The sequence below is a fragment of the Tamandua tetradactyla genome, chromosome 2 (genome assembly GCF_023851605.1).
Source record: "Tamandua tetradactyla isolate mTamTet1 chromosome 2, mTamTet1.pri, whole genome shotgun sequence".
NCBI classification, from domain to species: Eukaryota; Metazoa; Chordata; class Mammalia; order Pilosa; family Myrmecophagidae; genus Tamandua; species Tamandua tetradactyla.
Genome location: NC_135328.1, coordinates 1631175 through 1656114, shown reverse-complemented (window position 1 = coordinate 1656114; position 24940 = coordinate 1631175). Strand labels below are relative to the sequence as shown.

Sequence of the window (24940 nt, the reverse complement as noted above, 5' to 3'; positions counted from 1 at the left end):
TTCTGAATTTTTACAATCAGTTCTGTCACACAATCTATATCCCTTCAGCTCCAATTACTCAATATCTACCCTATTTCTATCTCCTGATGGTCTCTGTTCTTAACTGAAATTCTCCAAGTTCATTCACTAATGTTAGTCCATATCAGTGAGACCATACAATATTTGTCCTTTTGTTTTTAGCTAATTTCACTCAGCATTATGTCCTTAAGGTCCATCCATGTTGTTACATACTTCATAATTTTATTCTGTTTTACAGCAGCATAATATTCCATCATATGTATATACCACTTTGTTTAGCCACCCATCTGTTGATGGACATTTTGGCTGTTTCCATCTCTTGGCAATGCAAATAATGCTGCTATAAACATTGGTGTGCAAATGTCCATTTGTATCCTTGACCTCATGTCCTCTGAGTAGATACCTAGCAATGGTATTGCTGGATACCTAGCAATGGTATTGCAATTCTATACATAGCTTCCTGAGGAAATGCTAAACTGCCTTCCACAGTTTTTGTACCATTTTACATTTCCACCAACAGTGGATAAGTGTGCCTCTTTCCCCACATCCTCTCCAGCACTTGTCATTTTCTGTTTTATTGATAATGGCCATTCTGGTGGGTGTGAGATGATATCTCATTGCGGTTTTGATTTGCATTTCCTTAATAGCCACGGAAATTGAGCATCTTTCATGTGCTTTTAGCCATTTGTATTTCCTCTTCTGAGAAGTGTCTGTTCATGTCTTTTGCCCATATTGCATCAGGTTGTCTCTCTTTTTGTTGTTGAACTGAACAATCTCTTTACATATTCTGGATACTAGACCTTTATTTGATATATCATTTCCAAATATTGTCTCCCATTGTGTAGGCTGTCTTTTTACTTTCTTGACAAAGTTCTTTGATGCACAAAAGTGTTTAATTTTGAGGCATTCCCATTTATTTATATATTTCTTCAGTGTTCATGTTTTGGGTGTAAGATCTAGGAAACCGCCTCCTATTATAAAAGATCTTTCCCTACATTTGCTTCTAAAAGTTTTATGGTCTTAGATCTAATGTTTAGGTGGTTCATACATTTTTTTTATTAATTAACGGAAAAAAAGAAATTAACCCAACATTTAGAAATCATACCATTCTACATATGCAATCAGTAATTCTTAACATCATCACATAGATGCATGATCATCGTTCCTTAGTACATTTGCATCGGTTTAGAAGAACTAGCAACACAATAGAAAGAGAAAAAGAATGTTAATATAGAGAAAAGAAATAAAAGTAATAATAATAGTAAAAAAACAAACAAACAAAACAAAAAAAACCACCTATAGCTCAGATGCAGCTTCATTCAGTGTTTTAACATGATTACTTTACACTTAGGTATTATTGTGCTGTCCATTTTTGAGTTTTTGTATCTAGTCCTGTTGCACAGTCTGTATCTCTTCAGCTCCAATTACCCATTATCTTACCCTGTTTCTAACTCCTGCTGGACTCTGTTACCAATGACATATTCCAAGTTTATTCTCCAATGACCGTTCACATCAGTGGGACCATACAGTATTTGTCCTTTAGTTTTTGGCTGGACTCACTCAGCATAATGTTCTCTAGGTCCATCCATGTTATTACATGCTTCATAAGTTTATCCTGTCTTAAAGCTGCATAATATTCCATCGTATGTATATACCACAGTTTGTTTAGCCATTCTTCTGTTGATGGACATTTTGGCTGTTTCCATCTCTTTGCAATTGTAAATAACGCTGCTATAAACATTGGTGTGCAAATGTCCGTTTGTGTCTTTGCCCTTAAGTCCTTTGAGTAGATACCTAGCAATGGTACTGCTGGGTCATATGGCAATTCTATATTCAGCTTTTTGAGGAACTGCCAAACTGCCTTCCACAGTGGTTGCACCATTTGACATTCCCACCGACACTGGATAAGTGTGCTTCTTTCTTCGCATCCTCTCCAGCACTTGTCATTTTCTGTTTTGTTGATAATGGCCATTCTGGTGGGTGTGAGATGATATCTCATTGTGGTTTTGATTTGCATTTCTTTAATGGCCAGGGACATTGAGCATCTCTTCATGTGCCTCTTGGCCATTTGTATTTCCTCTTCTGGTAGGTGTCTGTTCAAGTCTTTTTCCCATTTTGTAATTGGGTTGGCTGTCTTTTTGTTGTTGAGTTGAACAATCTCTTTATAAATTCTGGATACTAGACCTTTATCTGATATGTCATTTCCAAATATTATCTCCCATTGTGTACGCTTTCTACTTTCTTGATGAAGTTCTTTGATGCACAAAAGTGTTTAATTTTGAGGAGCTCCCATTTAATTATTTCCTTCTTCAGTGCTCTTGCTTTAGGTTTAAGGTCCATAAAACCGCCTCCAATTGTAAGTTTCATAAGATATCTCCCTACATTTTCCTCTAACTGTTTTATGGTCTTAGACCTAATGTTTAGATCTTTGATCCATTTTGAGTTAACTTTTGTGTAGGGTGTGAGATATGGGTCTTCTTTCATTCTTTTGCATATGGACATCCAGTTCTCTAGGCACCATTTATTGAAGAGACTGTTCTGTCCCAGGTGAGTTGGCTTAACTGCCTTATCAAAGATCAAATGTCCATAGATGAGAGGGTCTATATCTGAGCACTCTATTCGATTCCATTGGTCGATATATCTATCTTTATGCCAATACCATGCTGTTTTGACCACTGTGGCTTCATAATATGCCTTAAAGTCAGGCAGCGTGAGACCTCCAGCTTCGTTTCTTTTCCTTAAGATGTTTTTAGCAATTCGGGGCACCCTGCCCTTCCAGATAAATTTGCTTATTGGTTTTTCTATTTCTGAAAAATAAGTTGTTGGGATTTTGATTGGTATTGCATTGAATCTGTAGATCAATTTAGGTAGGATTGACATCTTAATTATATTTAGTCTTCCAATCCATGAACACGGTATGCCCTTCCATCTATTTAGGTCCTCTGTGATTTCTTTTAGCAGTTTTTTGTAGTTTTCTTTATATAGGTTTTTTGTCTCTTTAGTTAAATTTATTCCTAGGTATTTTATTCTTTTAGTTGCAATTGTAAATAGGATTCGTTTCTTGATTTCCCCCTCAGTTTGTTCATTACTAGTGTATAGAAATGTTACAGATTTTTGAATGTTGATGTTGTAACCTGCTACTTTGCTGTACTCATTTATTAGCTCTAGTAGTTTTGTTGTGGATTTTTCTGGGTTTTTGACGTATAGTATCATATCGTCTGCAAACAGTGATAGTTTTACTTCTTCCTTTCCAGTTTTGATGCCTTGTATTTCTTTTTCTGGTCTAATTGCTCTGGCTAGAACCTCCAACACAATGTTGAATAATAGTGGTGATAGTGGACATCCTTGTCTTTTTCCTGATCTTAGTGGGAAAGTTTTCAATTTTTCCCCATTGAGGATGATATTAGCTGTGGGTTTTTCATATATTCCCTCTATCATTTTAAGGAAGTTCCCTTGTATTCCTATCTTTTGAAGTGTTTTCAACAGGAAAGGATGTTGAATCTTGTCAAATGCCTTCTCTGCATCAATTGAGATGATCATGTGATTTTTCTGCTTTGATTTGTTGATATGGTGTATTACATTAATTGATTTTCTTATGTTGAACCATCCTTGCATACCTGGGATGAATCCTACTTGGTCATGATGTATAATTCTTTTAATGTGTTGTTGGATTCGATTTGCTAGAATGTTGTTGAGGATTTTTGCATCTATATTCATTAGAGAGATTGGTCTGTCATTTTCTTTTTTTGTAATATCTTTGCCTGGTTTTGGTATGAGGGTGATGTTGGCTTCATAGAATGAATTAGGTAGCTTTCCCTCCACTTCAATTTTTTTGAAGAGTTTGAGGAGAGTTGGTACTAATTCTTTCTGGAATGTTTGATAAAATTCACATGTGAAGCCGTCTGGTCCTGGACTTTTCTTTATGGGAAGCTTTTGAATGACCGATTCAATTTCTTTACTTGTGATTTGTTTGTTGAGGTCATCTATTTCTTCTTGAGTCAAAGTTGGTTCTTCATGTCTTTCCAGGAACCCGTCCATTTCATCTAAATTGTTGTATTTATTAGCATAAAGTTGTTCATAGTATCCTGTTATTACCTCCTTTATTTCTGTAAGGTCAGTGGTTATGTCTCCTCTTCCATTTCTGATCTTATTTATTTGCATCCTCTCTCTACTTCTTTTTGTCGATCTTGCTAAGGGCCCATCAATCTTATTGATTTTCTCATAGAACCAACTTCTGGTCTTACTGAGTTTCTCTATTGTTTTCATGTTTTCAATTTCATTTACTTCTGCTCTAATCTTTGTTATTTCTTTCTTTTTGCTTGCTTTGGGGTTAGTTTGCTGTTCTTTCTCCAGTTCTTCCAAGTGGACAGTTAATTCCTGAATTTTTGCCTTTTTTTCTTTTATGATATAGGCATTTAGGGCAATAAATTTCCCTGTTAGCACTGCCTTTGCTGCGTCCCATAAGTTTTGATATGTTGTGTTTTCATTTTCATTCGCCTCGAGGTATTTACTAATTTCTCTTGCAATTTCTTCTTTGACCCACTCGTTGTTTAAGAGTGTGTTGTTGAGCCTCCACGTATTTGTGAATTTTCTGGCACTCCGTCTATTATTGATTTCCAACTTAATTCCTTTATGATCCGAGAAAGTGTTGTGTATGATTTCAATCTTTTTAAATTTGTTAAGACTTGCTTTGTGACCCAGCATATGGTCTATCTTTGAGAATGATCCATGAGCACTTGAGAAAAAGGTGTATCCTGCTGTTGTGGGATGTAATGTCCTATAAATGTCTGTTAAGTGTAGCTCATTTATAGTAATATTCAGATTCTCTATTTCTTTATTGATCCTCTGTCTAGATGTTCTGTCCATTGATGAGAGTGGTGAATTGAAGTCTCTAACTATTATGGTATATGTGTCTATTTCCCTTTTCAGTGTTTGCAGTGTATTCCTCACGTATTTTGGGGCATTCTGGTTCAGTGCATAAATATTTATGATTGTTATGTTTTCTTGTTATGTTTCTTTAATTGTTCCTTTTATTAGTATATAGTGTCCTTCTTTGTCTCTTTTAACTGTTTTACATTTGAAGTCTAATTTGTTGGATATTAGTATAGCCACTCCTGCTCTTTTCTGGTTGTTATTTGCATGAAATATCTTTTCCCAACCTTTCACTTTCAACCTATGTTTATCTTTGGCTCTAAGATGTGTTTCCTGTAGACAGCATATAGAAGGATCCTGCTCTTTAATCCATTCTGCCAGTCTATGTCTTTTGATTGGGGAATTCAGTCCATTAACATTTAGTGTTATTACTGTTTGGATAATATTTTCCTCAACCATTTTGCCTTTTGTATTATATATATCATATCTGACTTTCCTGCTTCCTACACTCTTCTCCATACCTCTCTCTTCTGTCTTTTCGTATCTGACTCTAGTGCTCCCTTTAGTATTTCTTGCAGAGCTGGTCTCTTGGTCACAAATTCTCTCAGTGACTTTTTGTCTGAGAATGTTTTAATTTCTCCCTCATTTTTGAAGGACAATTTTGCTGGATATAGAATTCTTGGTTGGCAGTTTTTCTCTTTTAGTAATTTAAATATATCATCCCACTGTCTTCTAGCTTCTATGGTTTCTGCTGAGAAATCTACACATAGTCTTATTGGGTTTCCCTTGTATGTGATGGACTGTTTTTCTCTTGCTGCTTTCAAGATCCTCTCTTTCTCTTTGACCTCTGACATTCTAACTAGTAAGTGTCTTGGAGAACGCCTATTTGGGTCTAATCTCTTTGGGGTGCGCTGCACTTCTTGGATCTGTAATTTTAGGTCTTTCATAAGAGTTGGGAAATTTTCAGTGATAATTTCTTCCATTAGTTTTTCTCCTCCTTTTCCCTTCTCTTCTCCTTCTGGGACACCCACAACACGTATATTTGTGCGGTTCATATTGTCCTTGAGTTCCCTGATACCCTATTCAAATTTTTCCATTCTTTTCCCGATAGTTTCTGTTTCTTTTCGGAATTCAGATGTTCCATCTTCCAAATCACTAATTCTATCTTCTGTCTCTTTAAATCTATCATTGTAGGTATCCATTGTTTTTTCCATCTTTTCTACACTATCCTTCATTTCCATAAGCTCTGTGATTTGTTTTTTCAGTTTTTCTATTTCTTCTTTATGTTCAGCCCATGTCTTCTTCATGTCCTCCCTCAATTTATCGATTTCGTTTTTGAAGAGGTTTTCCATTTCTGTTTGTATATTCAGCATTAGTTGTCTCAGCTCCTGTATCTCATTTGAACTATTGGTTTGTTCCTTTGACTGGGCCATATTTTCAATTTTCTGAGCGTGATCCATTATCTTCTGCTGGCGTCTGGGCATTTAATCAGATTTCCCTGGGTGTAAGACCCCGCAGGTTGAAAGATTTTTCTGTGAAATCTCTGGGCTCTGTTTTTCTTATCCTGCCCAGTAGGTGGCGCTCGTGGCGCTCATCTGTCTGCGGGTCCCACCAGTAAAAGGTGCTGTGGGTCCTTTAACTTTGGAAAACTCTCACCGTCGGGGAGGTTCACCAGCCGAAATGGCTTGGAAGAGTGCCAGCCGGCCCAGGGGTCTGAACGCGGGGAAGGTTGCCGGCCACTGCAGCCCGGGAGAGCGCCCGACTGAATTTCCTAGTTGGCCCGGGGCGCCAAGCGTGGCGGGAGGGCGCCAGCCGCCGCAGCCCGGGAGAGTGCACCGTTCCCAGCCGGACTGGGGAGTCACGTGTTTGGAAGGGAGACCCCCCCGGACACCGTTCTCCGCAGTCTGGGAATTTCCGACCCAACTCTCTCAGTTGGTCCGGGGGGCCTCGCATGGTGGGGGCGCCAGCCGCCATGGCCCGAGAGGACCGCCTGCCCAATTTTGCCAGCTGGCCTTGGAAGGAGGAAGGGAGGGACTCTGGCCGCTTGCCGTCCCTCCCAGGAAAGCCCGTGCCCCTCGGCGATCTCACCGGAGCTGGTTCTCCCAGACAGTCAGCCGTTCCAGGATGGGGTACACCATCCCTTTGATCTCTGTCGTGTCTCCAGGAGCTGTTCTGTATCGTCTCCACTCCCCCAGTAGCTGTTCTGGAGGAGGAAAGGTGAGGGTGGCAAGGCTGTCGAGGATGGTGGCGGAGGAGCCGGTGAAGGTGGAAGAGGGCATGGTGGTGGTTGGAGAGCCGCCGGAGCAGGAGGAGAAAGGGAAGGATAAGATGGCGGATGGAGCACCGCCGGAGCTGAAGGGGGAAGAGGAGGGCAAGATGGCAGCGGGAGCGCCGCCGGCGGAGAAAGAGGGAGAGGAGGGCTGGCTGGCGGCGGGAGCCCTTTCATACATTTTTAGTTAATTTTTGTACAGAGTGTGAGATATGGATCCTCTTTCATTCTTTCACATATGGACATCCAGTTCTATAGGCACCATTTATTGAAGAGACTCTTCTGTCCTAGGTGAGTTGGCTTGACTGCCTTCTCAAAGATCAATTGTCCATAGATGAGATGGTCTATATCTGAACACTCTATTTTATTCCATTGGTCAGTATATTTATCTTTATGCCAGTATCATGGTGTTTTGAGCACTGTAGCTTTGTAATATGCCTTAAAGTCAGGTAGTGTGAGAACTCCAACTTCATTTTTCTTTCTCTCAGAATATTTTTAGCTATTCGGGGCACCCTGCCCTTCCAGATAAATGTGGTTATTTCATTTGTTTGAAGTGTGTTCATAAATGGTTGATGCAGCATTTTTATGATGTCTGTCTAAAATTCTCAAATCTAGCATCTCTGTGGTCTCAACTTTGGCATGTATTGATTATCTTTTTTTTTTTTTCACTTAAATTGAGTTTCCCTATATCTTGGTATGATGCATGATTGAAACCTGGATATTTTGGATATTATACTACAAGACATTGAGTCTTATTTAAATCTTCTCTTTTAATTGGTCTCTATTTATTTATTTATTTATTACAATTCTTTAATCATCACTATTGACTTTTTTCTTTTTTGCAAAAAAATAACATAACATATATACAAAAAAGTAATAAATTTTAAAGCACATTGCAACAATTAGTTGTAGAACAGATTTCAGAGTCCGGTATGAGCTACAATTCCACAATTTTAGGTTTTTACTTTTAGCTACTCTAAGATACTGGAGACTAAAAATATTAATATAATGATTCAGGAATTATACTCATTTGCTAAACCCTACTTTCTCTGTATAACTCCACCATCACCTTTGATTTTTCTCCCACTCTTTAGGGGTATCTAGGCTTTGCCCCCTCTAACTTTTCCATGTTGGAAGGGACTGTTGATAATATGGGACAGGGAGATGGGATAGTTGATGTTCTAGAGAGGCTGGCCCCTCTACATTTCAGGACTTATCTTTTCCAGTAGTGATATTGCTGGGTCATGGGGCAACTCAATATTTAGTTTCCTAAGGAACCACCAAATTGTCTAACATAGTGGCTGCATCATTATACATCCCCACCAGCAGTGCATAAGTGTCCCAATTTCTCCACATCCTCTCCAACATTTGTAGCTTCATGTTTGTTTAACCGCAGCCATTCTTAAAGTGTGAGGTCATATCTCATTGTAGTCTTGATCTGCATTTCTCTTATAGCCAATGAAAATGAACATCTCTTCATGGGCTCTTTTAGCCATCTGTATTTGCTCTTCAGAAAAATGCCTACTCATATCTTTAGCCCATATTGTTGTTCTTTTGTTGTTGAGTGTATGATTTCTTTATGTATACAGGATATCAAACTTTATCTGATATGTGATTTCCAAATATTTTCTCCCATTAAGTTGGCTGTCTGCTCGTCTTTTTGACAAAGTCTTTTGAGTCATAAAAGCATTTGATTTTGAGGAGTTCCCATTTATTTATTTTCTCTTTTATTGCTTGTGCTTTGGGTGTAAAGTTTAGGAAGCTATATCCTATTCTAGGTCTTGAAGATGTCTTCTACATTTTCTTCTAGAAGCTTTATGGCACTGGTTCTTATATTTAGATGTTTGATCCACTTTGAGTTAATTTTTGTATAGGACGTAAGGTAAGGGTCTTCTTTCATTCTTGATATCCAGTTCTCCTATGCCCATTTATTGAATCTAATGGTCAATACTTCTTTCTTTATGCCAATACCATGGTGTTTCAACCACCATGGCTTTATAATAAGTTTCAAAATCAGGAAGTGTTAACCCTTCCACTTCATTCTTCTTTTTAAGGATGCTTTTAGCTATTTGGGGTCTCTTTCCCTTTCAGATGAATTTGGTAACTAGGTTTTTCAAGTCTTTAAAGTAGGCCATTGGAATTTTGGTTGGCACTGCATTGAATCTGTAGGTTAATTTGGGTAGAATTGATATCTTCACTACATCTAACCTCCCCATCCATGAACAGGGAATGCCTCTACACTTATTTAGGCCTTCTTTACTTTCTTTTAGCAATGTTATATAGTGTTCTGTGCTTGAGCTCTTTCTGTCCCTAGTTAAGTTCATTCCTAGCTACTTGATTCTTTTAGTTGCTATTTTAAATGGAAGTTTTCTTAATTGATTCCTCAGTTTGCTCAATGCTCGTGTACAGAAACATCACTGAGTTTTGCACATTAATTTTATATCTTGCCACCTTGCTGAATTTATAAGCTCAAGTAACTTTGTTGTAGATTTCTCAGAATTTTCTAGGTATAGTATCACGTCATCTGCAAATAATGAAAGTTTTGCTTCTTCCTTTCCAATTTGGATGTGTTTTATTTCTTTTTCCTGCCTGATTTCTCTAGCTAGAATATCTAGCATGATGTTGAATAATAATGGTGACAGAGGGCATTTTTGTCTCATTCCAAATCTTAGGGAGAAAGCTTTCAGTCTCTCACCATTGGTATATGCTGGCTGTGAGTTTTTCATATATGCCCTTTATCCTATTGAGGAAGCTACCTTTGATTCCTACCTTTTGAAGTGTTTTTATCAAAAAAGGATGTTGAATTTTGTCTAATGCTTTTTCAGCATCAATTAAGATGATCATGTGATTCTTCCCTTTCAATTTGTTTATGTGCTGTATTACAGTAATTGACTTTCTTCTGTTCAACCATCCTTCCATTCACAGTATAAAACCCACTTGGTCATGGCGCATAATTCTTTTAATGTGTTGCTGGATTTGATTTGCTAGTATTTTGTCAAGAATTTTTGCATCTATGTTCATTAGAGAGATTGGCCTGTAGTTTTCCTTTCTTTACAGCATCTTTGCCCAGTTTTTGGCATTAAAATGATGTTAGCTTCATAAAATGTGTTAGGTAGTGTTCCATTTTTCTTAATTTTTTGGAAAAGTTTGAGCAGGATTGGTGTCAGTTCTTTTGGAATGTTTCATAAAATTCCCCTGTGAAGCCATCTGGACCTGGGCTTTTCTTTGTAGGAAACTTTTGATGACTGATTCAATATCTTTAGTTGTGATTGGTTTGCTGAGATCTTCTGTGTCTTCCTGAGTCAGTGTAGCTTGTTTGTGTGTTTCTAGGAATTTACCCATTTCATCTAAGTTGTCTAGCTTATTGGCATATAGTTGCTCATCGTATCCTCTTATGATTTTTTTTTTATTTCTTCAGAGCCTGTGGTAACCACCCCCTCTCTCATTTCTGATTTTGTTTATTTGCATCCTCTCTCTCTTTTTCTTTGTCAGCCTTGCTAGTGGTCCATCACTTTTATTGATGTTTTCAAAGAACCAGCTTCTGGTTTTATTGATCTTTTCTATTGTTATTTTGTTCCCCCATTCATTTAACTCTGCTTTAATCTCTGTAATTTCTCTTCCTGTATTTGCTTTGGGGTTAGTTTGCTATTCTTTCTGTAGTTCCTCCAGGTGAGCAGTTAAGTTTTCAATTTTTGCTTTTTCTTCTTTTTTAATATAAGCATTTAGGGCATTAAGGTTCCCTCTCAGCAAAGCCTTTGCCACATTTCGTAAGTTCTGATATATTGTATTCTCATTTTCCTTCATCTTCAGATAGCTACCATATTCTGCAGCAATTTCTTCTTTGACCCACTGGTTATTTAACAGTGTGTTATTTAATCTCCATATATTTGTGAATGTTCCTGTTCTTTGGTGATTATTGATTTCCAGCTTCAGTCCTTTGTGATCAGAGAAAGTGTTTTGAACAATTTCAATGTTCTTAAATTTATAAAGACATGTTTTGTACAACAGCATATGATCTGTTCTGGAGAATGGCCCATGAGCATTAAAGAAGAATGTATATCCTGATGTTTTGGGGTATAATGACCTATATATGTCTGTTGAGTCTAATTCATTTATCACATTGTTTATGTTCTTTATTGCCTTGCTGATCCTCTGTCTGGTTGTTCTATCTGCAGAGGAGAGTGGTGTATTGAAGTCTCCTACTATTATAGTTGAAACATTTATTGCTCTCTTCAGCTTTACCAATGTTTGCCTCATGTGCTTTGGAGCTGCTTAATTGGGAGCATAAGTATTCAAGATTATTATATTTTTCTGGGTGAATTGTTCCTTTTATTAACATATCGTGTCCTTCTTTGTCTCTTATGATGTCTTTATATTTAAAGTATTTTGTCTAATCTTAGTATAGTTACTCCTGTTTTCTTTTGGTTTCAGCTTGCATGGAACATCTTTTTCCACCCTTTCACTTTCAGTCTATTGTTATCCTGTGTCTAAGATGAGTCTCTTGCAAGCAGCATATAGCTGGGTTATATTTCTTAATCCATTCTGCCAATCTGTATCTTTTAATTGGTAGGTTTAGTCTGTCAACATTCAAAGTCATTACTGTAAAGGCATTTCTTGAATTCACCATCTTATCCTTCGGATTTTATTTGTCAGATCTACATGTTCTTTTCCCTCTTTCTCTTTTTATCCTTTAAGTTACCCTTACTGGTACTCTTCAGTTCTGTGCCAACCTGTCTTTTTTGTTTGTTTCAGCTGGCAGAACTCTCTTTAGTATTTGCTATAGGGCCAGTATCTTATTGACAACTTCTCTCAGCATTTGTCTGTGAAAATGTTAATCTCTCCCTCAGATTTGAAGGACAATTTGGCTGAGTACAGAATTCTTGGCTAGAAGTCTTTCTCATTCAGGATCTTAAATATATCATGCCACTGCCTTCTGGCCTCCATATTGCCAGTTGAGTAGTCTGAACTCAGTCTTATGTGGTTCCCCTTGTATGTAGTAGATTTTCTCTTGTTGCTTTCAAGATTTTCTGCTTCTCTTCAACCTTTGACAGACTGATTACTATGTGTCTTGGGGTAGACCTATTTGGATTTATTCCATTTGGAGTTCATTGGGTTTCTCTGAGTTCATATTTATGTCTTTTATAAGGATTGGGAAGTTTCCCCCATTATATCCTCAATTAATCTTCCTAACCCTTTACTCTTCTTTTCTCCTTCTGGGACACCAATGATTCTTATATTTCTGTGCTTTATTTTGTCCATGATATTCCTGAGATCCAATTCAAATTTTTCTTTTTTTCTTTTTTTTTTTTTGCCATTTGCTCTTTTCTGTGTGAAATCAGTTGTCCAGTCCCCTTGTTTGCTTATTCTTTCTTCTGCCTGTTCAAATCTGCTGTTTTGTCTCTAGTATATTTTTTATTTTGTCTACAGCATCTTAAATCTCTGTGATACTTCCTATTTTTCCTCTTATTCTTTCAAATTCCTCTTTATGCTCTTCCACTCTCTTCTTGATCTCCTTTATGTCATTGGACATCCCACTAATTTTATTTGTAGAGTTAGATGAACATCTTTGATTAGTTGTTCCAAAGCCTCTGTCTCTTCTGGTGTTTTAATTTGGTCTTTAGGCTGGGTTATATCTGTTTGCATTTTCATATGCTTAGTGATCTTCTGCATCTTTGAGGCATGTAAATACCCTGATAGGGTTACTTTGGATGTTGATTTCCTTCAGTAGCTTTGGATTTACGGGATGGCTCCTGGTCTCTGTCTCCCTGTCCATGCACTCCTGAGGGCTCTGGACTTTTGCTTGGAGAGGGGCATGTTAGGCTGTTTCACTAGCTGGACTGTCTCTGGTTATTTGCATCCCAATTCAACTTTTGTAACCGGGCCTCCCTAAGTGGTGTAGAAGACGCTCCCAGATCACCTACACCCTGAAACTGCCATCTCAGTTGCCCTCTTGTCACTCCTCTAACTGTTCCTTGGAGCAGGGGGTAATTCAACTTATCCTATTCCACCATCTTACTGGAACATAGTTGGGCTCTTTTGATATTGTTGGGGCAGAAGTTGGGTGAGGGCTCTACCTTATGTTAGATGGGTTTAGTCCATTCTACTCATTTTCCCATGACTTTAAATCTCAAGCTAGTGATCACAGGATAAGAAAGGATTAGAGCTCATTCATGCCATATTCAGCACCCCATTTTATCCCATATTGTTGCCTCTCATTGCTAGTTCTTGTCCATTTCTAATCCTGGTTCTCCAATGTTCTCACTAACCTATGAATTCCTACTATCTTTGTAATAAATATCTTTTGCTTTTATTTGGAAGAATTCTTTTTCTTGCCTGTGATAAAGAGCCTAAATTGGTACAATGTATTAGGCAATCATGCATATCCAAGTGTGAGGTTTTGTTTGGTCTTTTCATATCATCTGGTGCTTACCTAAGCAGACTGAGTGATGTCTCCTACAATGGTTAACATAGTGTTAGGCTGCATACTCTGACCTACCCAGATCTCAGGAAGTCAGTCTCCCTGTGCACTGACCAACTTGAGCCTGGCATCTGGCATCCTTAAGGATACCGACACACTGGAAAGATACCCGGTAGCATGGGTTCCAGGTGGTAAGAGGTCTAGAAACTATGTGGTAGAGTTGGTGTAGTCTGCAGAATTGAAAGTTGAGGAATTAGACATTTTATAATTTTCACATTTTTAACGTATCTAAGCAGCCAACCATCACAGAGTAGAAGGGAGTTTTGAATTGGAAAGGCAATTTATAGACTGTAAAGCATTGCAAAAATGTTTTATTATATTGAGGCATTACTAATACATTTATTGAACAAATTACCATAAGTGCAACTTAATATGAGGATAGGCTGGTGCAGTCATTCAGTTATTACTGTAAGCATTAAGGTCCCCGATATGCAAACCACTAGCCACACGGGGCCATTCAAATTATGTTAAAGGAAATTTAAGACGTAACCCTTCAGTTGTATTAGCCACATTAAAAGTGTTTAAGACCCACATGGGGCTAATTGTCACTATATTAGACAGCAGAGGACAAAAAAGACCTATGGAACAGTGCAGCTCAAGAAAAGTAATTGTTAGGGTAATATCATTATTATTGGGGATTGAATCATGCCCCCTACAAAAGGCATGCTCAGGTCCCAACCCCTGGTCCATCTGTAAATAGGACCTTTGCAGACGTTAAAAATTACGCTGTGCCCACACTGAAGGCAGCTGGCCTTCTGCCAGGGTGACTGAAGTTCTTATAAGCAAAGGAAATTGGATGTGGAAAGAGAAGCCATGGGAAGAGCAAGAAATCAGAGGTCAACAGAATCTCAAGGAGAAAAGAGAAGACATTGGCATGGGTATTGCCGTGTGACAGAAAATCCAAGAATCAATGACAGCCAGCCCCAGGATGCCACACTTCCACGCTGCCTTGCTGACCCCTCAATTTTGGACTTTGCCTAGACTCAAAACTGTGAGCCAACAGATTCCTGTTATAATCTATTCCAATTGGATAGTATTTGTTTTAGCAGCTGGAAAACTAAAACAATTGTTAAGTCTATGATCTTTCCTTTTGTAGTGACATGGACATTTTGATTATTTTACGTCATACAGTGCTTCCTGGTTTAATGATTCTCTTTATGAACAAATAACAGGCAATGTCATAAATATGTGTGCTGAAATCCTTACTTGTGTGCACATTAGTGAGCAAATGGACATCCCAGGCCCCAGCTCACAGGCTGAACCAGCTCTCCCTGAGCACACACCTAGGACCTGGCGTGAGGGAAGGGCAGGAAACAATGGAAAGAAGGGGCCCAGGGGGCCGCTGTTGGGCCTTCCACTTTCCCAGGCAGCGCTGCTCAGGGCACTGCTCCATCCCGATGGCATTTTCACTTGAGGCATAACTTGCCCCTGCCTTCCAGAGGTGCTTGCATTCCCCCAGCACCACAAAACTCAGATCTTCCTGGGGCAACAGGGTCTCAGGCCTGGGCGGGCACTCTCAGCTCGGTTTTCAGGAGAGCCTGTGCGCCCAGCAGGAAATTAGGTTCCTGCGTCCCAGGCTGGCCAGGCCTGGGTGCTGCCCTAGAATGAAAGAATTGCTCCTCCTAGAAATGGTTTATGGCTTGCACAAATACATTAGACCATTTAACAAAAATCAGCTTCTAGCTTAAATGACTAGAAATAGAAAATTTGTAGACATAGAAAGTAGATTAGTGGTTACAGGGGATGGGGGAGGGTGAAGTGGGAAGGTTGGAAAAAAATAAAAGTAAATTAAATTTAAAAAATGAGTCAGTAAGTTTGCCCATGCTCAAAGGCAACAGGAATTTAACTCCACTTTCTGAAGGGAGGAGTGTTACAATTTGGACATATTTTAAAACCACCACATGCCCTAACTGCTGCACGTTTCCATTTTCTGCCAAAAGTGCAGGAGGAAGACACAGCCCAAGGATCACTTAGGCACCAAACACATTCTCCAACAATAAAGAGAAAGGAGAGTAGTTTCTAATTAATCAAATTTTAAAAACGGTTTTGTGTTCATGAATGGGAGTTCCTGGTTAAAAAATTAAATTCCTCATTTGATTTGTAGCATATTTTATCAATAAAATATAGCATATTTAAAAATGAATGTATACTGATTATACACGTAGAACGGAATGATCAAAGGTTAAGAATGTTTGCATTTGGTGTTTTTTGGTACTTTAAAAAAATAAAAAAATTAATAAAAATAATGAATGTAGTTTACTAAAAAATAAGTTAATCCTGAAGATTCCTTCAGGCAGTGTTTACGGTTTGACTATAAAGTTCTTTTTATCCAGATAAAAGGGTAAGAGGGAATATATGTCATCTTTCCGAATGGTCCTGTGGAAGCCCGCCCACTTACTCCAGAGCCTTGCCCACTGCCCAGGTGCTGGGAGTGCCTCCGGAGCTGCCCGTGGGACCCACGGCTCCCAGCGCAAGTGTTCCAGGGAGATATCGCTTCTCACTTGGGCATAAATATTTCTGGAATCAGCTCAAATACACCTGGGCCCAAGTTTGGTGACTATGGTGTGTAAAGCGCATCCAGACGCGCAGGCAGTGCTCTTCCGGACTGAAAATGAAAACTGAGGCTAAAACCTGTGCAATGCCAAGGGCAGTGGTGGAGACAGTGGCCCTGCTCCCCCCACAAGGCCAAGCTCCGAGGGCTGGTGAGAGCGGCCTACGGGGAGGCTCTTTGTAGCAGTCCCGTCGGATCCCCACGAGGGACTGAGCTCCTAAGTGCACATGGCATTTCATGAGAAAAGGCCCCGGTCACCAGGAGGGACACCCCACCCATCTCAGCTGCTGCGCTCCAGGTAACTGAGCCCCTCTCCTCCTCCTCCTCATTTCTGGGCAAGGGTGTCGACTGACGGACCTGATAGCGTCACAATGTGTGGCTGTGCACGGCTCCCTCCCCACGGGCCTTTCACCTCTATCCCTACAGCTGACCTGGGCCCACCTCAGGGAGGAGCCTGTGAGCGTGCCTGTTCTCTACTTCAGTTCAGTCTTTCACCCAATCGACTTCGACTACGGAGAAAGCCATTCTTCCTGCGTGCTCCCCACTCCCTGATCTATAAAAGCAGTGGGTGAATCGGTAGGTAAGGGCTCCTCCAGCTCTAACAGTCCAGTGATGCTTGTAGCTGTTCGTGGCAGCAGTTCTGAAGAAGAGTTCCCAAACTGTTACTCTTCCTGTCCCTTCTGGAAGGGGTATTTGATCTTAACATCTTCCTTCCTGCTTCTTGACACTATCCTAAGGCCCGAGAAACCCCTGTTGAGGAGAGACCTCTGAAAGCAGCCTTGGAAGCTGAGGGCGGCGAGTCCATGGTTTTCCGGTGTGCTCAGATCTCGGTGGCCAGGAGCACATCTGGCACCCAGGCTGGTATCTTCCCCTCCAGCGCCCCTGCAGAACTGAATCCTCATTTTCAAATCAGTCTCAAGAACAAGCCATGATGTTGACGGCTTTGTGTTTTTGAGATACCTTGTTATTGACACAATGACTTCTGACAATTTGAAGGGAAAGAAAGGTAATTCATCAGCCAATTGTTTGGACTATGAAATACATTTTGTCAAGGGTTCAGAAGTGTGCCTGTCGGTCACTGTCTCCGTTTAGGTCACAGCATCGGGCAGGGCAGCTCTGACGGACGTGGTGACTGAAGGTCGTTTAGAACAAGGGCCCACCTGCTGGCACGCTGGCACCGCGTGACCAGCTCCTGACCCACCCGTCGTGACTGTGCTCCAAGCGTGCAAACACTTAAACACCTTGGGGTCATCGTGAGGGTCGCTCCCCCTCATTTCTGATCCATTCCATTCCAGAGGGGAATTAACCTCAGTTCACTCACGAGAGAAACTCGTTCTTCCCAACAGCCTGTATCGCTGGAGTCACAGCGGGGATAAAGGTAGAGCACCTTTCCACCAGCACATTCCAGTGTGAGCAGTCAGGAGCTCATCTTTCTCTTCTTCCATCCTTTCCCTTTCCCTTTAGCCCATAAGCAGCAAAGTAAGGAAATGGTGAGGGCAGGGGTCAAGAGAGGGTATGAGGCCCGAGTCGGGATGAGGGGACGTGGCCCCAGATGCCCAAGAGGTATTGCCAAGGCTTCTGGGCATTCCCGCGAGTGGCAGAGAGAATGTGGCAGTCCCTTGCGGTCTTCACAGAGAAAGGGACCAGAAAATAGCCAACTGCCGTTCCTCAAATGGGGCCATTACAGTGATTTACAGAGTGCAATGTCTCTAGCTGAGTGAATAATTCCAGAAATGTGAATTTATAAAAATGTGCTTATATTTTCTCATTGACTTACATTTAAAACTGTAAGTGCACTGCTGCTTGAGAACCATGAACACCACACCTGTGAAGAGAACAAAAGTTTTCATCCACATAAATGAAGATAAAAAAGCACTTTTAAAAATTTCAAAGTAGAGCAAAAACGAAACCCAAAACCAAAGACTGTAAAGGTCAGCATGTACTCTTCCAGGTAATTTAAGTTGACAATTAACTAGCAGATTACGGCCTGGTGCTGGGTGAAGGATACAGGTTCAAATCCCAAATATGGATTAATTTTCTCTCTTAGGTGGTCACAGCCCCAGCCTGCTGTTCTCCCAATATTGATGTGAGAGTGAGAGCGCAGGTTTCCAGCACCTTACTCGAAAAACTGAAAACTCGCCTTTTATTGTAGGTGGATACAAGCCTCAACTAAGTAGAACGGTAATTAAAGCTATCACTCTACTATAAAACACCTGTTTGGAATGAATCGCTTAAATAAGACAGCCACTACTTTCTCATAGGGGGCTGTAGGTGAAATTGATTTAAAAACCAAATTGGTTGAATTGGTTAAAGAGCTGAAAATAATTTTTGCTATTAGTTTGCCAGACATTGATAATTTCCAGACACCATGGGTGGGCTGTCTTTGCCCATTAATCTTAACTTTTTTTTCTTTTTGCAGTTTTTGTGACGATGGGGCCATGTCCTTTCTAGTATTTTTGTTTATTTTCAGATTTCTTTTTCTCAGTTGTGTGGCAATTTTTGTGTGTGAATTTAAAGCTTTCTGTTCTAAGTGAAATGTCCAAAGATAAAGTGGTTGGAAATGAAAGTTTCTAACCATCACCTGCCATATATACTGTGGACCCAAGAAGAAATATCTTTTCATTGAATTTCAAATACAGATGTTTGCTTTTACCTTGACATTTAAGGACTTTATTTTCAACCAATGCTTGAATTTGAACTAAGGATACAGATAATTTAAAATGTTTGTCAGCCAAGCATTTTGTGAGCCATTTATTATTACTAAAATAAATAAATAAATAAATAAATAAAAGGATGCATGGTTTAAAAAGGTGAACAACACACAGTTAACTAGGGACAGTAAACATAAATGAGCTATGTTGATGAAAATGAACTGGAAGCTTTTAAGCGTTTATATTTCAAACTTTCAAAATGTAAAACAACTGGCCCAGTTAACTCAAGTGTAAACTCTTTACAGTCGTAATATTTGGAAATAATAATTACAAAAGCCAACATTTATTGAGCATTTGCTGTATGGGAGGCAACAGATTATACTGTTTAATCCTTATAACAACCTATGAGTAAGTACTGTTTATATCCTTATTTTACAGATGATAAAAACCTGGGTTCTAAAAGGTTCAGTAATTTTCCCAAAGGCACAGGAGTTAGAAAGAGACAGGTTTGGTGGTCAGACTCCAGAACCTTTGTATTCTACACTGATCTGAAGGTGAAAATACATTTATTCACAAAATCCCAGGTTATTGGTTCTAAAGCATTCAAAAAAAGTAAAGTAAAAGCAAGTGCACAGTGAAGGTAAATATATAGAAGGCAGTGCTACAAATTTATCTTTTGAACCCACAGTGGGTTGTAGGAGGAAAATTGGATTTTTCTGCAGTGCCCTCTTAACTGTTAGTTTTTAACATGGCTTTAAATAGCTGTGTTTATTTCCTAATAACAGGCAATCCTGCTTCATCTTTAAATGTATGCATAGGAAAATGCCTTAACTTGCCACATCCCCTTTTTTAAAAATTAAAGCTTTTTACTGCAATATCCAAGAATATTTCATTTAATCAGCTATCATGGCGGCCTGCATTGGGAGGTGCAGTCGTAAGAAGAGTAAACCTTCAATTTGCCTTTGCGTGGACCGCACGCCTGGGGCCACCGCCGAGCCCGCATGGACTAACTCGGTGGGTGCTGGCTCCAGGTCTCGGCGGGGCACACCTGGGCCTTAAGTTTGAGCTGCATCTTACTCCTATCCAGAGGCTTCTCCAGGAAAAGAACGGATGAGAGGGCTGCAGATAAGAACAAAGACACTTAGAAACTCTCAAGAGGTCTGGATTTCTAAAGTCTTCATTCTGAAAGACATTAATCTCTTTTATTTTTTTTAAAGTATGCTTGAAGCCCAATATACATTCAGTACTGAACTGACCTCTTCCTTTTTTTTTTTTGCAAAATAATTTTATTGTGTATGACTAGCAGATACATGCTGCTGATATATTACTCTCTCAATGTTTGACAAAACCTTGCAAAACAAGATAATTTAAAACAACTGAACAATTACCGGGGTCTTGAGGGTGGGGCCAGTGGGAGGCTGCAGAGACGGGTGCGTTGGGCCTGCACCCCTGTGCTGTGGGGCTCCCCGTGTAGGGCGTCGGCCAACCTGATGGACACTACCTCCTCTGGCACGTTCAGACCTGGGCCCTGGGAGAGCAGTGCGCCCCTGGCTAAGCCAGGACAGCCACTCTGACCTCTTGGTGAAAGCACTCATGGTAGTGCTTTGGGGTACACTCAACCTGAGAAGTCCTTCCAGTATGAGCTACTCTGGGACCCAACCTGAGAAGTCCTTCCAGAAGGAGCTGCTCCGGGACCCAACCTCAGAAGACCTTTCAGAAGGAGCTGCTACGGACCCAGCCTGGGAAGTCCTTCCAAAAGGAGGTGCTCCAGGACCCAACCTGAGATGTCCTTCCAGAAGGAGGTACTCTGGGACTCAACCTGAGATGTCCTTCCAGAAGAGGCTGCTCCAGAACCCGACCTGAGAAGTCCTTTCAGAAAAAGCTGTTTTAGGACCCAACCTGGGAAGTTGTTCCAGAAGAGGCTGCTCCAGGACCCAACCTGGGATGTCCTTCCAGAAGGAGGTACTCTAGGTCCCAACCTGAGATGCCCTTCCACAACCCAACCTGGGAAGCTCTTCCAGAAGGAGCTGCTCCAGGACCCAACCTGAGAAGTCCTTCCAGAACAGACCCCTCCGGGACCTAAAGTGAGAAGTCCTTCCAGAACGAGCTACTCTGGGACCCAATCTGAGAAGTCCTTCCAGAAGGAGCTGCTCCGGGACCCAACCTCAGAAGACCTTTCAGAAGGAGCTGCTAGGGACCCAGCCTGGGAAGTCCTTCCAAAAGGAGGTGCTCCGGGACCCAACCTGGGAAGTCCTTGGAGCTGCTCCGGGACCCAATCTGAGATGTCCTTCCAGAACCCAACCTGGGAAGTCCTTCCAGGAGGAGCTGCTCCGGGACCCAACTTCAGAAGTCCTTCCAGAACAGGCTCCTCAGGGATCTAACGTGAGAAGTCCTTCTGGAAGGAGCTGCTCCGGGACCCAACCTGACATGTCCTTCCAGAAGAGGCTGCTCCGGGACCCGACCTGAGATGTCCTTCCGGAAGGAGCTGCTCCGGGACCAGCGGAGCAGGCGGTGTCCCGAGGAGGCGCCCGCCCGGCCTGTCCGCAGGACCCACCAGAAGCCCGAGAGTTGATCTAAGTCCGCTGAAAATCCCGCTGGCCTTCGGCCGACAGAACGGGCCGGCACGTCTCCGAGGCCGGCGTCCGGAGCCGGGTTCACAGGGGGCGGCCGCGGCCGCCTTCTCCTCCTCACGCCCCCGCCTCGACCCGCCTCGTCCGGCCCGCAGGGAGCCGCTCGACCCGCTTCTCCACGTCCGCGGCCGCAGAGACGCCCCACGGCGCGGGGCGCCCGTGACCCCGGCGTGCGCGGCCCGCAACCCACCCGCGCCAACGGCCGCGGCGGGCCCGCCCCGCGCGCCGCCCCGGGCTCTCCCCGGCCGCGCTCCCGGCGCCGCCCCTTCCGCCGGGCCCGCCGGGCGTCCTTCCCGCGCCGCGCCGGCCGTACGTCAGCGCGGCCGGCCCGCCCCCCGCCCCGCGCCCCGCCCGCCCGCCCGCCGAGCGGCAGCCTCAGCCTCGGCCTCGGAGCGGCGGCAGCGGCGGCGGCGGCAGATCCCTCCCCAGACATGGCCCTGGGAGGCAGCAGCACATGGCGGCCGCGGCGGCCATGAGCGCGCCCCCGACTCGCCCCAGCCGCCCCTAGCGCGCCGCCCGCCCGCCCGCCCGCCCGGCCTCCGCCCGCCGCCGCCGCCGCCGCCCGGCCTCCCGCGCGCCCCGCCGACCCCGCCGCCGCCCGCCAGCCCGCCGACGGCCGAGCGCCACGGGCCCGCCGCCGCCTCGGGCCCGCCCGCCCCCCGCCGCCGCCATGGGCGTGCAGGGCTTCCAGGACTACATCGAGAAACACTGCCCGAGCGCCGTGGTGCCGGTGGAGCTGCAGAAGCTGGCGCGGGGCAGCCTGGTGGGCGGCGGGCGGCAGCGGCCCCCGCAGACGCCGCTGCGCCTCCTCATCGACGCCGACAACTGCCTGCACCGCCTGTACGGCGGCTTCTACACGGACTGGGTGAGCGGCGGCCAGTGGAACCACATGCTCGGCTACCTGGCGGCGCTGGCCAAGGCCTGCTTCAACGGCAACATCGAGCTCTTCGTCTTCTTCAACGGCGCGCTGGAGAAGGCCCGGCTGCACGAGTGGGTCAAGCGGCAGGGCAACGAGCGCCAGACGGCGCAGCAGATCGTCAGCCACGTCCAGAACAAGGGCACGCCGCCGCCCAAGGTCTGGTTCCTGCCGCCGGTCTGCATGGCCCACTGCATCCGCCTGGCGCTCATCCGCTTCCACATCAAGGTAGGGCCCGGCCGGGGCGCCGCGGCCCGCGAGCCGCTCGGGCGCCTCCTTTGCCTCTTCCGCCCCGTGCGCGTGCGGACGCGGGCCCCGGACGGAAAAGTTTCCCGGCCTGGACGCCCGAGACCCGCGGGGCGCGCCGCGCTCGGCCCCGGGACGCACGGAGGCCGCGGCCCTCCCCGCCGCGCCGACCCCGCGGCCGGCAGCCTGGCAGCTGGTCCGTCGTGGCTTCCCCCCCCCCCCCCCGGTGGCACCTTCCGGGGTCCCCACGGCGCTGGAGCGTTAATAAGCCGCCCCCCCCCCCCCCGCTGGAAACCGGGACGCGGGCTGTCGCCGCCGCTGCGCCGAAGGGCGCGCCCTGCGCTGGGGGCCGGGGCTTCGCACGTTTCTTCCGCGGCAACAGGTTCGCGTGTGGGAGCGAGCGGGGCGGTCAGGGCTGGGCCCCGGGGCGGCGGCGGACTCCCCACGGCCCCCGCGTGCCGGGCGGGGACACCGGTCCACGGGGCACGGCGCACCCTGGGGAGGGACAAGCCGCGACGTCGGGGTCGACCTGGAAGACCTGGCGGAGCGCCGTCAGTTCTGGGCCCTGGAGGCCGCGTGGAGGAAGAAGCGCCCGTGCGGAGCGTTTCGGGTTTGCAGAGCTGGTGTGGAAGTGGTCGGTGGAAATCGGGAGCTAAGGGAGTGAGGCTCGGGCGTTGGTGGAAGCGGATACAGGCGTGAACGCGCGGGACGGCCCTCCCCTGTGCCTGCAAATGCCCAGTGACCTTCAGCTGGGCACTGATCAGTAATCAGAGCTGCACCTTATCGGGCCTTCTGCTGTCCCTTGGCGAAGGGCTCCTGGGCTGAAACGGGGCCAAAGGAGAACTTGAGGGCCCAGGAGTGCCTGAAAACTGAGTGTCTACAGAAGCCAGGTTTTGATTGCCTCCTTCCGTGTTTCTTTTAGAGAACAGTTTGGGTGGGGGTCTGTCGGTGGTTCCCGACTCCTGCCGCTCGGTGCCTTCCCCCTCGTCTGCCCGGCGCCTGCTGCTGCCCGGAGTGTGGCGGAGCCCGAAGTTCGGAGCGAGTCCTCCATGGCTGCTCGGCGCGGATGACGAGGTGGTGGCGGCTAGCCTAGGATGATAGCGGAAGTCCCACCCAGGCGCCTGTTGCCATTGGTGAGCCGGGCTCCGAGTCTGCGGCCCAGGCGCGGGGAGCAGCAGCCATTGGCCTGGGAGCGTGGCAGCTGCCCGCCGTGCCCTTCCCCGGGGAAGTTGGGGTGAGAGGAAGGGTCTGAGTGGGCCCACCTCGCCGAGCCGGAGCCTGCAGGGCCCTGTCTCCAGGAAGTGAGGCGGTGCCCTGGTCGGCGCGAGGTGCCTGCAGGAGATGGGCACGCGCTGGGCGCTGCTTGTTCGGGGCCGGAAAGTGCTCGGTAAAAGACAGCCTGAGCCCCAGCTCTCCTGCCTTTGGGAACAGGCTGTCGGTAGCCTTAGCCTAGTCGAGGGGCTGGGAGGAGCGCTACAATGTAGCCTTACCCTGTCCACCGTCGCTGGGTCTTGAAAGAACTGAGTTATTTCTCACTGTAAACTTGTTTTATTTATCTTTGCCCCTCTTTGAATGTCTCCCGTACCAGGTTAGTACTTAGACTTTTGCCCAGCATGTAAGTGTTGGAAACTAAATTTAAGAGTCTCTTGGACTAGGAGTTCTGGAAACAAGCTAGTTTTGTCCATCAGTGTTTTGCTCTACGTGAACTCTGAGAGCCTGATCTAGAATCACAGTGTAGTGTTCCTTACTCAGATTAATAGTGATGACCCACCTACCTGGAGGCCAGTTCCCTGGCATCCTTACCTTTTTGAGAAACACCTGAGATGTTTAATTAGAAATTTCTGAGCCACCCAATGAAAGGTCAGGGAGTTTAGTTACAGGGACAAAGACAAAAGTAAAACCTCCCACTGTCCTTGTTGGAGGATCCTGTAAAGCTCTCTCGCTCACAGACTGCCCACTGCTGTGCAGATGCCATCCTGGTGGCCTTAGTTACTGTTTCCTGAGCTGGGCTTGAGACGAGAGTGGAGAGTGAAGAGGGCTTTCCGCCAGAGGGAGGAGCACCATTAACAGCCAGCACCAACACTTAGGAAGGGAGAAGCTAAGAAAAGAGAGAAAGAAAGAAAAGTGACTGAGAGAGAAAAAAAAGGCAGACATAATTCTGGGGCTATTTCGGAAAAAAGGAAACCAACTCTATGTATTTCAGCAGCCCCTGAGGGCAGTGCAGTGTTTATTCTCTGTGGATGGTTTTGAGTCATTTAGAAAACTTTATTCAGGGTTTCCTGGTTGGGGGGTGGGGGGACAGTGGGTGC

The 24940-nt window shown here is 44.4% G+C and overlaps 1 protein-coding gene and 1 long non-coding RNA gene across 4 annotated transcripts in view; one reads left to right on the top strand and one right to left on the bottom strand.

Annotated features, from left to right (window-relative positions):
* Positions 1 to 21599, bottom strand: part of LOC143665215 (uncharacterized) — a 59308-nt gene extending 37709 nt beyond the window's left edge. For both annotated transcript variants that reach the window (XR_013166789.1, XR_013166788.1), the window contains exons 1-3: positions 20884 to 21599; positions 20228 to 20778; positions 17966 to 18013 (exon numbers count right to left, since the gene is read on the bottom strand). This is a non-coding gene — a long non-coding RNA (uncharacterized LOC143665215). The remainder of the gene's footprint in view (positions 1 to 17965; positions 18014 to 20227; positions 20779 to 20883) is intronic.
* A 516-nt stretch (positions 21600 to 22115) lies between these two features.
* The window catches only part of FAM120A (family with sequence similarity 120 member A), a 121870-nt gene continuing 119045 nt past the window's right edge, over positions 22116 to 24940 (top strand). Inside the window, exon 1 of one of the 2 annotated variants that reach the window (XM_077138662.1) lies at positions 22116 to 22613. In XM_077138662.1, the coding sequence (XP_076994777.1) occupies positions 22140 to 22613 (474 nt within the window). In that variant the 5' untranslated portion in view covers positions 22116 to 22139. Of the gene's footprint in view, positions 22614 to 23710; positions 23765 to 24940 lie in introns of those variants that run through there. The other variant, XM_077138666.1, reaches the window with a different exon arrangement.